This window comes from Eptatretus burgeri, chromosome 13 (assembly GCF_056783735.1).
Source record: "Eptatretus burgeri isolate ZD-2024b chromosome 13, Ebu_testis_v1, whole genome shotgun sequence".
Taxonomy (NCBI): Eukaryota; Metazoa; Chordata; class Myxini; order Myxiniformes; family Myxinidae; genus Eptatretus; species Eptatretus burgeri.
Window position 1 is genome coordinate 84,092,617 of NC_140973.1, and position 15,570 is coordinate 84,108,186.

Genomic DNA, 15,570 nt, shown 5'->3' on the forward strand with positions numbered 1-15,570 from the left:
CAGCACTATTTCAAAACTTGAGGGAAGAATGTGAAACAACAGACACGGAGTGAGTTTAACAAACAAGAAAGACATCAGTTTCACGTGACAAGTGGGATACAGCACCCCCAGAGTATGAACGCAACCGGTGTTGTGTCGTAGTCCTCACGACAACCTTTCGATGGATATGTGTGCATAGACTTTGGTTAGTCCTTTGGATCCATTTCAACATCATTGCCTGAAATTTCAATCAGAAGAGGGTTAGGGTTAGCAAACTGACCTTATATCGATATCGAGTTGCAGGCCCGGTTTCAGTTCATAGTTTTTTGTGTAGCGTTGTTTCCGGTCCCCTTTCTCCACTATCAACATACACATCAGTGTCCCATTTTCCTCCAGTCGAGTATGCTCGATGAGGAACAAAGGACCAGTCGCTCCGGGACACACGTCCACTCTGTCCCCGTTACTCTTGATCATGATGCACGTCCAGTTGAAGCTGATTCCGTCAGTTCCACGAGATGGTTCATCTGGATCGTACGATTCAGTCGCATTGATTTGCTGGTCATAATCGGAGCTCAGCATGCTCTGTGTACTCCCTCTCATGGCGATTACAAGAGGAGAACTCACAACATTGACATAAATTGATGCGGTCATATTTGTAGCCTTGAGGTCATGTAGTTCAGCCAGGACTGAAATTTTGTACAGTGACTTGGTAAATGTGAAAGCCTTAAATTTTACATAAATTGTCTTTTCATGGTGCTTGATGATTTGTCCATTATCAGCTGTCCAATGGAACAACACGTTTCTATGGGATGCAAGACACTCTTTCTTCACTGCAGCCATTAAAACGAGTTCTTGTGAAATTAATAAAGTCCTTGGATTATTTTTGGACACGGCGCTGTCCTCGATGGACAGACTTTGAAATCTGCAACCTTTCAAATTAACGGACACATCAATTTGTATTTTGTGGTTTTCATTCTTGATGGGAGTCATCTCCAAAACAGTAACTGTATACACACCATAAGTCGTGTAATTGTAAATTTCTTCATGATTTTCAGATAAACTATAATATGCTGAATAATTGCTCACATACTTGCAAGGAGGAATGCCAATCAAATGTGTTTTCCCCTGTCCAAAATCGAGTATGTAGCATGCCAACGATGTGTACAAGTTGGACACATGTATTGCTACAGTGGCGTACAGATCATAAGGACTGTAGTCCACGGTCACTGTGTGCTCTTTACGAAATGTAGCCAATAATTCCATTCGGAGGCAGATGCTGCCATTCCATTTACTCGGGATGATCTTCAATTCTGAGACCAAAAGTGGTTCATGAAAAAGCCTTCTTACTGGAGAGGGTGTGTGAAAGTTTGCTCGAAACATCTGCAAACAGAAATAAAGAATGAGTTCACGATGTAAAGATATGCTAACAGAGAGCCTAAATGAGGTGAAGACGGGGTAAATCGTGGGGTTAAACACCTGAAGTGTCCGATACTCTCTGTGAAAAGCAATATTTGCGCATTTTCTCGTAGTTTGGGGTCTGATTTAGTTACGTGCACCAATCCTCATCCCCCTGCACTGTTCCCCCATCACCTCATCATTGAAGAGGGAAACAAGTGGGTGGCAAGCCTGTCAGACAAAACTTGGCTATTTATCATTGAAGAATGCTCATTTCCATGTCACATATTTTCCCCCATAAGACGCCCCCACCACACACAAACACACACACACACACACACACACACACACACACACACACACACACACACACACACACACACACACACACACACACACACGCCACCCCTCCCTCTCCCAAGGGGGGGGGGGGAGGGGATGTTCTCATGATCCCCAGTCCAGCAACAGCTGCCAGGAAACCCGACGTGTGACGCATGAAATAAGATCTATTTTCAAGAGAAATTAATTGGTGCATGCATCAATGACTTCAGACATGACCTTCGATATACATATTCCTAAAAATTTAACATAAAAGTATGAAAACTCGGTTATTAACAAATGGATGGTGTTCAGAGATCCCACCATCGAACCAATCTTGCACTGACTGATATATTTATACAAAAACAGATTGCAAATTGTTCATTCACATTTATACATGTGCTTGGTGTTGCCTTTACGGTCAGGGTGGTGGGCTTGGGATCCTCAGGTCCTGAGTTCAAATTCTGCTTTGGCTGTTGAATTAATACCGGGTGGGGTTGACTCAGCCTGTCACCCTTCTGAGGTTGGAAAAATGAGCACCAGCTTGCTGGGATGATTGAGCCATTCGAGTATCCTGCGTTGGAGTGGTGACCTGTCCAGGATTGTGCCCAGTAGCTCAGGAGACTGCTTCGGCAGCATTGATGCTCTGTACAGAGTATGGTCCCCAAGGATGGATGGATTTATACACCGACCACACCCACACACCCATGTTTCTCCCATGAATGCATAAACATTGTCACAAGGACATACCTATGTGGTTGTGAGGATTTACTGCAAGATTTCATTTTCCATCCATTTTTTGTACAATTTTATTGAGAAGAAAATTCCGAAAGAATTTTTGTAAGAAATAAATAATGAACCTTTGCTAGATGTCAACTGAAGAATAAATGCACTTGCAGCATCTTGTACTTTTGAACTGGGACCGGCATCAAGAGCACTCCCCACCCTTATCTGGTGGACATGTCCCTCGACAACTGCAGGTTACATCGATCTCAAAGACCTCCCCAGCCGTCCTGCTCGTGGCCCAGATGGCCACGAGTCCACCACCCTCACTCTCCTTCCTGATCTACAATAGGCTGATGACTCGTGGCCCACAGTGTAGCTTGGTATGCTTCCCTCCAAATGTGAAGTCAACATGCATCCTGTGTGGGTGGAACCTGCTCTCGATCGCAGCTCTTCTGGGAGAAGTGGGAGCAGCGGAGGTCATTAATGTCATACGTGCTGCAAACCATCCATTCCAGGACAGTTTGGTGTTCTTCACTGGCTTCTGTAAATGGATGATCTGTAGCACTCTGAAGAGCTTCTATGGCTTCAGGAATCCTTTGCCAGACATTCCATCACATCCATTTCCCCTTCATTTTTAGGCTCCTGGTGGAATCACAGCCTGAGATGGCATGGAAGAAGGTAAGAGCTGTGGTCTGTTGTGGTCCAAGAGAGTGGCTGATAGCATTCACATTCAGGAAGGAAGTATACTTGGATCTATTGAAGGCCACTCAGAATTCAACAAAGGGTAGATTCTGTGAATAGTCGCCAGCTGAGCAACGGCGATAACCAGGACATCTGTGTCACCAGACCAGATGAGAAGAGATTGGCATGTCTTTGCAGCGGCCATGAGATGTATGACGATATGCATATCGGGTTCCTCATGATTGCAGGTATTCATCATGATGTCGACAGGCCCAACATGAAGAACGCTGTCCTCCCAAGGTCACCACAAGATGTTTGTCATCATGGTATCTGGCCTAACTTACTTCCAGAGAGGTACTCAAACAGCTCTTTCTTATTACTTGAATCGGAGAGGAATTGTTTCCAGAGTTGAGGACCATGTGGGACTCATGTGGCACCCAGCACACATTTGCGAGTTCATGATGTTGAGCCACCTCTCTTTGATCTAGTTTGAGCTTTGATAATGTGCTCAAAATACTGATCCCATACAATGGGGAGCTGATCGCAGCCACGTAGTTGAGATCTAAAGTAAGGATAGAACACTGGTGAAAAACGTCAAATGTGGTGCAAGTTGGCTTTGGAATCAGTGACTGCATGAGAAGTCCTCCATGAATGACAATAAAGGAATTGGGTGTTCGGCTTCAATCTCATCTTTGTTCATATTTACCTCTCGGCCTGGTGTTTGTTTAGTGGTTAGGGTGGCTGGCATGGGATTTTGGGGTCTTGAGTTTGAGCCCCGATGTCCACTGAATTAACACCAGGTATGGTGAACCTTCTGAGGCCTGTCATCCTTCTGAGGTCGGTGTCACGAGTACCAGTGTACTCGTATAGGGGTCCAGCATCAGCGGCATAGTCGTGCTCCAACAAAATGATAGCTACCTGGCAGCAAGGCTGTCAGATGCAAGAAGAATATTTACTTCTTGGAGAATAATGTGCAGAAGAGCTGCCTTGTCAGAAGTAGGCTTCATTGATGGTGGTGGGAGTACAGATTCATGCTCAAAGAACATTGCCACATTCACTTCCCTTTTGTGCAAAATCACAAAGAACTCAGCAAAACGGGATCATGTATGATCTTTTGAAAGTGCCAACTTCTTAGGCTTTGAATCTGTCACTTTATTCTTTGTTTCCTGGAAGAAAGCAAGTTTGTTCTTTGTGATTGGAACCGTTGCTTTCACGAGTTGCGCTTTCTTAAACAACTGGCATATAATAAACTCCGTGAACTTGCCTTCCCTAATCTGAGGCAACTGCCATTCCGCATCAACACAGGACTCGTTGGTACACACATATCCATGCAGGGACGCAAGTTCTTCACCGACATTTTCAAATGGGTTCCCATATCGTTCAGATTTGGAGGGGGAGGGGTTCCTGGGGGCATATATGTGAGTATACCTGAAGTTAATGTGTTCTACAATTGTTGTGGGCCAGATAGACTTTCATCGGACACCAAAATGAACATTATTGAATGATAAAGAGCCGCGTTGTGTCAGCCAACCTTGCAACCCACACAGTCTCCCTGTCAAGGGGGGTGAGGAGCCGTGCAGGGCGGTGGAGGAGCAGTGCAGGGGTGGGGGAGCAGTTCAGGGCGGTGGGGGAGCAGTGCATGGGTGGGGGAGCAGTTCAGGGTGGTGGGGGAGCAGTTCAGGGCGGTGGGGGAGCAGTTCAGGGCGGTGGGGGAGCAGTTCAGGGCGGTGGGGGAGCAGTTCAGGGCGGTGGGGGAGCAGTGCAGGGCGGTGGGGGAGCAGTGCACGTGGGTGAGAATTGGCACACAACTAAATCTGCTGCTCAGACCCCAAGATAGTAGAAAATGCCCAAATGTTGCTTTTCACAGAGTCAGACATTTTCAGTTTTTATCTTTAGTTCAAACGCCACTGTAAGTATGGAGAAAAGGAAAATTGAACATTGAATGCACAAGTAACAATGACCGTTTTTACAGCCATTTTTCCCTGCTGTGCAGGGGTTTCGCTTTTTCTTGAGGCAATGTTTTATGGCCGGATGCCCTTCCTGACGCCAACCCTGGTCGCCTCTTACGACACACAGGGATATGGTACACCTATTCTAACCGGGGCATACACCGGGACCAGTACACTGGTACTCATTTCGCCGACCTCGGAAGGATGACAGGCTGAGTCAACCCCCTGGTATTAATTCAGCAGCCAACGGGGCTTGAACTCAGGACCCTTGGATCCCAAGCCGCCACCCTAACCACTAAGCCAACACCAGGCTTGAATGCACAAGTAACGAACTAACTAAATAAATAAAATAACAAGCAAAACAAAGAACAAAATTAATGTGAATGAATGATTAAATATCATAATGAGTTCGAACATTAAAAACGAGTACATTTTACACTGGACTTAAAATATTTCCTCTTTCATTACATCCAAACTTCAATATTTAATCATGAGAGAAATGGAAGCTTCCTCGGGTAATACGTACTGTTCATTTTCAAACATTACACGTAATTGTGTGAACATAACACTTTCCTTCGGGGTGAAGGGTCAAACATGCCATTTAAATAACATGTTCGACCTGGGATGGTGCAGATTTCAGCTTGAAAGAATCTCTGCATGCTGTGGACAAATCAGCTGATCGTGCCCTGAGAACTCTGAAATGTTCAAAAATTCACACGAGACTTTCCTGTCTTGGCAACAACGAGCAGCTCGGAACCCACAAACATTTTTATACCAGGGCCTTGGCCTGGAAACTGAAATGTTCAAAAATACACACGAGACTTTCCTGTCTTGGCAACAACGAGCAGCTCGGAACCCACAAACATTTTTATACAAAGATCCAGGCCTGGAAACTCTGAAATATTCAAAAATTCACACGAGACTCGCCCGTCTTGGCAACAACGAGCAGCTCGGGACCCACAAACATTTTTATAAAAGTGTCTTGGCCTGGAAACTCTGAAATATTCAAAAATTCACACGAGACTCGCCCGTCTTGGCAACAATGAACAGCTTGGAACCCACAAACATTTTTATAAAAGTGTCTAGGCCTGGAAACTCTGAAATATTCAAAAATTCACATGAGACTTGCCTGTTTGAGCAACAACGAGCAGCTTGGAACCCACAAACATTTTTATACAAGGATCCAGGCCTGGAAACTCTGAAATATTCAAAAATTCATACGAGACTCGCCCATCTTGGCAACAAGCAGCTCGGGACCCACAAACATTTTTATAAAAGCGTCTCGGACTGGAAACTAAAATATTCAAAAATACACACAAAACTCGCCTCTCTTGGCAACAACGAGCAGCTCGGGACCCACAAACATTTTTATACAAGGATCCAGGCCTGGAAACTGAAATATTCAAAAATTAACACGAGACTCGCCTGTCTGAGCAACAACGAGCAGCTCGGGACCCACAAACATTTTTATACAAGGGTCTAGGCCTGGAAACTCTGAAATATTCAAAAATTCACACGAGACTCACCTCTCTTGGCAGCAATGAGCAGCTCAGGACCCACTAACATTTTTTATACAAGGATCCAGGCCTGGAAACTCTGAAATGTTCAAAAATTCACACGAGACTCGCCTGTCTGAGCAACAACGAGCAGCTCGGGACCCACAAACATTTTTATACAAGGGTCTAGGCCTGGAAACTCTGAAATGTTCAAAAATTCACACGAGACTCTCCTTTCTTGGCAACAACAAGCAGCTCGGGACCCACAAACATTTTTATACAAGGATCCAGGCCTGGAAACTCTGAAATATTCAAAAATTAACACGAGACTCGCCTGTCTGAGCAACAACGAGCAGCTCGGGACCCACAAACATTTTTATACAAAGATCCAGGCCAGGAAACTCTGAAATATTCAAAAATTCACACGAGACTCGCCCGTCTTGGCAACAACGAGCAGCTCGGGACCCACAAACATTTTTATAAAAGTGTCTTGGCCTGGAAACTCTGAAATATTCAAAAATTCACACGAGACTCGCCCGTCTTGGCAACAATGAACAGCTTGGAACCCACAAACATTTTTAGAAAAGTGTCTAGGCCTGGAAACTGAAATATTCAAAAATTCACATGAGACTTGCCTGTCTGAGCAACAACGAGCAGCTTGGAACCCACAAACATTTTTATACAAGGATCCAGGCCTGGAAACTCTGAAATATTCAAAAATTCATACGAGACTCGCCCATCTTGGCAACAAGCAGCTCGGGACCCACAAACATTTTTATAAAAGCGTCTCGGACTGGAAACTAAAATATTCAAAAATACACACAAAACTCGCCTCTCTTGGCAGCAATGAGCAGCTCGGGACCCACAAACATTTTTTATACAAGGATCCAGGCCTGGAAACTCTGAAATATTCAAAAATTCACACGAGACTCGCCCGTCTTGGCAACAACGAGCAGCTCGGGACCCACAAACATTTTTATACAAGAGTCTAGGCCTGGAAACTCTGAAATATTCAAAAATTCACACGAGACTCACCTCTCTTGGCAGCAATGAGCAGCTCAGGACCCACTAACATTTTTTATACAAGGATCCAGGCCTGGAAACTCTGAAATCTTCAAAAATTCACACGAGACTCTCCTTTCTTGGCAACAACAAGCAGCTCGGAACCCACAAACATTTTTATACAAGGGCCTCAGACTGGTAACCATGAAATGTTCAAAAATTCACACGAGACTCGCCCGTCTTGGCAACAACGAGCAGCTCGGGACCCACAAACATTTTTTATACAAGGATCCAGGCCTGGAAACTCTGAAATGTTCAAAAATTCACACGAGACTTTCCTGTCTTGGCAACAACGAGCAGCTTGGAACCCACAAACATTTTTATACAAGGATCCAGGCCTGGAAACTCTGAAATATTCAAAAATTCATACGAGACTCGCCCATCTTGGCAACAAGCAGCTCGGGACCCACAAACATTTTTATAAAAGCGTCTCGGACTGGAAACTAAAATATTCAAAAATACACACAAAACTCGCCTCTCTTGGCAACAACGAGCAGCTCGGGACCCACAAACATTTTTATACAAGAATCCAGGCCTGGAAACTCTGAAATATTCAAAAATTAACACGAGACTCGCCTGTCTGAGCAACAACGAGCAGCTCGGGACCCACAAACATTTTTATACAAGGGTCTAGGCCTGGAAACTCTGAAATATTCAAAAATTCACACGAGACTCACCTCTCTTGGCAGCAATGAGCAGCTCGGGACCCACAAACATTTTTTATACAAGGATCCAGGCCTGGAAACTCTGAAATATTCAAAAATTCACACGAGACTTTCCTGTCTTGGCAACAACGAGCAGCTTGGAACCCACAAACATTTTTATACAAGGATCCAGGCCTGGAAACTCTGAAATATTCAAAAATTCATACGAGACTCGCCCATCTTGGCAACAAGCAGCTCGGGACCCACAAACATTTTTATAAAAGCGTCTCGGACTGGAAACTAAAATATTCAAAAATACACACAAAACTCGCCTCTCTTGGCAACAACGAGCAGCTCGGGACCCACAAACATTTTTATACAAGAATCCAGGCCTGGAAACTCTGAAATATTCAAAAATTAACACGAGACTCGCCTGTCTGAGCAACAACGAGCAGCTCGGGACCCACAAACATTTTTATACAAGGGTCTAGGCCTGGAAACTCTGAAATATTCAAAAATTCACACGAGACTCACCTCTCTTGGCAGCAATGAGCAGCTCGGGACCCACAAACATTTTTTATACAAGGATCCAGGCCTGGAAACTCTGAAATATTCAAAAATTCACACGAGACTCGCCCGTCTTGGCAACAACGAGCAGCTCGGGACCCACAAACATTTTTATACAAGGATCCAGGCCTGGAAACTCTGAAATATTCAAAAATTAACACGAGACTCGCCTGTCTGAGCAACAACGAGCAGCTCGGGACCCACAAACATTTTTATACAAGGGTCTAGGCCTGGAAACTCTGAAATATTCAAAAATTCACACGAGACTCACCTCTCTTGGCAGCAATGAGCAGCTCAGGACCCACTAACATTTTTTATACAAGGATCCAGGCCTGGAAACTCTGAAATCTTCAAAAATTCACACGAGACTCTCCTTTCTTGGCAACAACAAGCAGCTCGGAACCCACAAACATTTTTATACAAGGGCCTCAGACTGGTAACCATGAAATGTTCAAAAATTCACACGAGACTTTCCTGTCTTGGCAACAACGAGCAGCTCGGGACCCACAAACATTTTTATACCAAGGTCTAACTCGTGGAGGAGCTAAACGACAAAGGCTTACAGCACAACAAATGGTCTAGGGAGAGATGGACAAACCAAGGGAGAAAGGAGAAAGGACATAAGAACAAGCAACAATGCTTTGGAGAGGAACCGGATGGAAAAGAATCAGCCTGTGTTGGATGTGGAATACGCGATGGACGTGCAAATGAGATAATGGGCAGCACATTTCTTCAGTATACATTGTCGAGGCTGATCGAAGAGCTAGTACACCATAAGTATCACAAGGTAACATCCAAAAACAGGACATAAAACACGCAAAACAGGATGTAAAAGGAACCAGAGAGAGGAGGTAGAAACACCAACGGCAGAGTTGAGGGCCAAGATAGAGGGAAACGTGGACGAATAGGTGTGAGGGGGAATGGGGGGCAGCATTGGGTGGACAAGATGGATGCAGAAGGAAATTCCAAGACGTAAAAATTGGCAGGAGGGATTTGAGTGGGGTTAACGAGGGCAAAAAAAGATCATGGTTTTGGATTGGGGAAGATCTGAGATGGTGGTGAACAGCTATCTTGAAGACCTGGAAGGAAGAATGAGATTGAAGAGTGTGGAAGGTGGTTCCACAGGTGGGGGGGGGGAAAGAGGAACAAATGAGTGGATGTGAGCAGTGATCCTGGATTGAGGTAGTTTTACCAGAAGGGGGTTGATGGTGAATGGACCTCTTAATCACTTCTGGGACCTACCAAGTGAACCCACACTCTCAGCCAGTGTTGGGCACAAAAGCGATAATTATAATCCGACAACACATAATTATCGGAAGTTAACTTCCATTTATCGTTATCGGACCAGTCAAGTTCCGATAACTCGATTTTTTTCGTCCGATACTGTCCGTTAATTTGTTGTCCGATAACATTTTTATCGTTTTACTTTTTTTTTCACCTTCAGAACGATGCGATCCGACGCCGCCATGATTTCGGAAATCGAACAACACGACGAGTCAACTTCCCGCGAGATTAAACCTGCACAAGAGGCGGAACCTGCGCTCACACAGTTTTCTGCGCATGCGCACGGCACTCGTCGATGGCGATGCGAGCCGACGCCGAAAAATGCCGAGGCGCTGTATAAGTACTACGAGCATGGAAGAGCCGTCAGTTTACTGGCGGGAATACCAATCTTTACGTTATTACAAAAAAAACGGTTCGTGTTTGTTGGAAATACATTAAAATTGAAGAATTAAAAATTAAAAAAAAAATTTTTTTTTTACTAACAGTACATAGAGTCATAGACTCAAAGAAGGACAAATGTGTCCACGAGCAGCGTCCAAAAGGTTTTGTCGGCTAAAAAAAAAAAAAAAGTTTTTTTTAATATTTGAAAAAACAACAACAACAACTTCCGATATTTCGTCACGTGCCTTGATTAAGCCAATAGCGAAACGCGTCATAATGTATTTACGTATTTACGATATATCGTGCATTTACGAAATAAATAATGCATTTACGAAATTACAATACGATAAATGGAATAATCTTTTGTAGTGTCATGTAGAAGATGCTTAGCAGGCAGACACGAGCGGGGGAACAGTCGAGCCGGGCTGTGTTGCACAGGCGCGAGCGCGGGCGTACTTTGCCCGCAGCCCTCCTTTATTACGTACTCAGCACACTCACAAGCCGGGCGACTACGGCATCACTACAACGCCTCAGGCGGCGCGCACTCCTTATATTCCTGGCAGACACGACGCTCACTCCGACCACTCCTCCCATCATCATGCCCCGCCCTGCATGCCCGCAGGCTATACCACACTCCTCCCTCCTAAAACTATGATTATTAAATGATCACCATCATAATAAGCATAAACAGCACGAAGTACTACGGTATAACAGTAGACAAGGTACAAAAAAGAAAACAGCGAAGTATAAAAGCACATCACATCATACAACGTGTGAAGCGAGCTACTGGAGAAGCACAGCAGCACTACGCAGCAAAAACGCCCCCAGGCGGCTCATGCTTACATGGCCCTTGGCTAGGTCGCGGCGACCTCCCGAGCAAACCTCCCCCGGCACCATCAAACGCCTCCGGCCCATAAGGCGGCACCTCTTCCCCAGCCAGACCTGAAACAGATAAACCTTTCGAGGCCGGACCCCCGCTGTCTGGAACCCGTGGCGCCACCGCCAGACCCGACCGACCTTGGTGGGGGCGCTGAACAGCGCCCTTGGCTGGAAGCAACAAACACTCCCCAACACCCCACGCACCACAATCAGTTGAGATTCCACTGCATGGCCAAAACGGCCTTGAGCGAACCCAGAGAGCCGCGCCCCAGGCGCCAGGCACGTCTGACCTTGCTGAAAGCAGAGGTGGGGGTAACGCCGACCAGCGCACGAGTCCCGGCTCCGAGTCGATCTCCGAGACCCCCACGGCAGTTAGACGGTCGCAACTCCATTCAAACCACATTTTAACTACAAGCTCGTCATAAATCAATAGGAACAGCACAGGAACCATTGCAAACTCATTTTTCCGTACAGCGCGTTCTTTTGATAAAATCCCAGCACCTGACAAAACAACTACCCGTGGCCTGGGGCAACTGGAGGCCAATAAACCCCCTTTATTCGCCCCCACCGCCCCCACCGCTCCCAAAGCCCCCACATCACATTGATCATAATACAAATCCCATCGATTGATCTCCGCCAAACCCATTCTCACACGGGAACTGCTGGCATTTATTTCAACAACGTTAAACCGCATCACTCGAGCAATGAAAAACAAATATGCAATGAACAGCAACCCACAACCCACATCACGAGTCCGTCCCTTGGTTGTTGACTCGATGTTGTGACTCGCGACTTCCTTTAACGCCACGGGCTCACCGCAACCCGTTGAAGCTGCCCGAACAACACAGGCGCACCTCGCACCATGAACGCAGCCGACGCGCGAGAGCTCATCGCGAGAGCTGGCACGGCTCCTGCTACTCCCGAACCGCACACTGCCGTTGCAGGCAGCAACGAACGGCCGCTCCCGTTGCATCGACGCGGCTCCCGCCGCCAGAACCTCGCCCTCGGTACTCGACGAAAGCATCGAAGAGAGCACCGGCACACCTGGAGGTACGAACTGGAGATCCAGCCCGAGGTGCGCCAGCCAGTCCCGACCCAAAAGGACGGGCCCCTCCCCTCGCACCACAAATACCGTGAGTAGGGCGCTTCGCCCCCGGTAGAGCACCGAGACGTCGGGTGCCGCAAGCGGCGCAATCGCTTCGCCGGTGTACGCGCGCGATGCGAGGGCAGCACGAGTGGACTCAATTCGACACCCGATCAGTGCCCCGATCACTTCGACATTCACTGGCATCGGTCCTGTCACCATAGGACCAACTGAAACCAGGCTCAACATGGGCAGCATCTCCCGCTCCGGGTCGCTGGAATCTCTGTGCCCCGGCTGCAAAACTCGACCCGGGGCGTCACCGTGCACGCCATGCACCAAACACCATGCCGGCAGTAGGTCTTGACCCGGGACGGAAGGACCGCTTCGCACACCGCCATCAATGACTGTCATGATGGGCGATGACTCTCGGCATACACACCGTCGACGCCCCCGAGTGCTCAGACCGCCGTCCGAGTGATCGTATTGCAAAAGCCGTCCACGACCCACGCCGCAGACCTTGCGCGCGGCCGTACGCGCCTGGCACATCGCGCTGACCCCCGGACCATCTGCTGCGCCCCGACCATCGAGACCCCGGACATTTTTCAGAGCTTGCGCGACGTCCAACGCCGCGTTCGAGCCGAACCGCGTGTCCTCCTTCTTCAGCCGTGGCTTTGCAGAAATCATTCCCCCGATTTGTCGTGCCTCAATAAAACGAACACTGAGCGCGGCCGTTGCCCACTCGACGTGGCCGAAGTCGATTCCGACGAAGGCAGGCACGCGTTCGTGCGCCGTGCACTGACCTTCTGCCATGCTCGTGCTGGCGAGACCCTTGGCTCCGTAGCCTGGAACCGCACGGGTTATTCGCTCCCGCCCTGCACACGCCGATCCGAAGATCCTCGTCAGCCAACTGTAGTGTCATGTAGAAGATGCTTAGCAGGCAGACACGAGCGGGGGAACAGTCGAGCCGGGCTGTGTTGCACAAGCGCGAGCGCGGGCGTACTTTGCCCGCAGCCCTCCTTTATTACGTACTCAGCACACTCACAAGCCGGGCGACTACGGCATCACTACAACGCCTCAGGCGGCGCGCACTCCTTATATTCCTGGCAGACACGACGCTCATGCCGACCACTCCTCCCATCATCATGCCCCGCCCTGCATGCCCGCAGGCTATACCACATCTTTAAATAGTAACGTGAACTTTTCGAAACTTTAAAGCAAATGTCCGAATATATTTAAAAGTTCATGATAGACGCTCTCAAAAGGCACCGACTGGGTGCGCCTCAAGTGTCGATCAGCGCCGGTTCGACTGCCCAGTTGTCTGCTCCGCCGGCCGTATGTATGTAATGTCCGGCCGTGGCTGACCGGCTATATATAAAGCTGTCCCAGGCAGGGTCAATGGCGTTCATTTGATGGGTTGACGTGCTGGCGTTGCACAATGGTTAGTCCTCCCGCGTGGGCACTCTGGGTACAGTAGGCCCATGATCGAAGTTAGTCCTCCCGTGCCGGCACTCTCGGCTCAACGTCGTTCGTGACCGTCTAAGACGAGCCATTTGTTGACACTTTCTCGCCATTTATCCCATCTTGCAGACGTAAAACGTTTGACTTCTCCGTTCGCTACATTGTCCTGGTGAATAATACACTGGGGAGCGTCCTCACTGGCCATATTCATCAAAAATTACCGATAAATCGCCGATCAGCTGCTGGTGATTTCCTCCCTGCAGGAAGCTGCCATCTTGGACAACTTAGCTGGTCACATGACAGTCTGACGTAATTTGCATACGATGTCAGCCGATCTATTGGCTGCCGAGGCGTCACGTGGCCCACACGTGATCCGAGTGGAGAAAATTCAAATGAGAGAGCGCAGGGAATGCATCGATTTTCAAGATGAAAATACACAATAACTGCAGCTATTTGAGTGGACAACTTTTGGATACGTATCTATTTGGATACATACTATCATATCATCAAGGTTTTGTCTTACCCCCCCCCCCTCGCCCGATGAGTGGAACGAAACATGACTTTCAGGCACTTCCTGAGCCATGGCTCATGGCCTACTATTTTATTCTTGGGTTTTATTCATGGGTTTTGAAGCTTTTCCTTGTTTTTTTTAATTGTTGTTAAAAAGTAGTTATCGGATTATCGTTAACTTCGATAACTTTGTATTATAATTACCGGATTATCGTTATCGGACTTAAAAATTGAGGTTACCGGATTATCGTTATCGAAGTTAACTTTTTGGTTATCGGTGCCCAACACTGCCCCTCAGCCATGGTTCACACCTGCTTGTGCTGCTGCTCTCGCCCATCACAATAACTTTTACAATCAGTATCATCGTGTTGAGTTGCCTGTTGTTGGCTTAATCCTAATGGTTATAATGGTTAGGGTGGCAGGCTTGGGATCATTGGGTCCTGAGTTCAAATTCCGCTCGGCCGTTGAATTAATACCAGGTGGGGTTGACTCAGCCTGTCATCCTTCTGAGGTTCAGCAAAATGAGTACCAGCTTGCTAGGGTGATTGAGCTATTCGAGTATCCTGTGTTGGAGTGGTGACCTGTCCAGGCCAGGAGACCGCTTTAGCAGCTCTGATGCTCTGTATAAGAGTATGGTCCCAATAGATGGATGGATCGTGTTGGCTCGTGTGAGGTGCGTCACTTGTTTTGTATTGCGAGCACAAATCTGTCTCAAATCAATAGCTCGGTTCCAGCGATTTTTTTGATTTTTTTGATTTTTTTTTGGAGAATTGGTCACAGCATTCTCAACTGTAATCGATCACCATTTCCTGCCCTCTTCAATGGTTGTGCAGTGCTTCGTTCTCCTATTGATAAAAGCAACCTCTTCACTGAGCGTTTTGCTGTAAACTCTACACTTGAAAAACATGGACACCCATTGCCTACTTGTCCTTCCTGCGTTGACACCAGTGTTTCCACTATTATCATTACACCCAGGAAAGTTGCTAACATTATTCAAGGGCTTGACATCTCAAAAGCTACTGGACCAGATCGAATCCCTGAAATTGCCTTGAAGATGTGCTCACCATAACTGTCATCTTTTCTCTCAATATTGTGTAGCTTGTGTCTCTCAAAGTCTGTCTTTCTACCGAGATGGAAGCAGGATTCTGTAATCCTCG

General features: G+C 47.1%; 1 protein-coding gene across 1 annotated transcript in view; it reads right to left on the bottom strand.

The window, feature by feature from the left end:
• LOC147014934 (polycystin family receptor for egg jelly-like) overlaps positions 1-15,570 on the bottom strand; it is a 211,620-nt gene that overhangs the window by 135,370 nt on the left and 60,680 nt on the right. Inside the window, exon 8 of the mRNA XM_085853433.1 lies at positions 260-1,359. Coding sequence (XP_085709559.1) covers positions 260-1,359 — 1,100 coding nt within the window. The remainder of the gene's footprint in view (positions 1-259; positions 1,360-15,570) is intronic.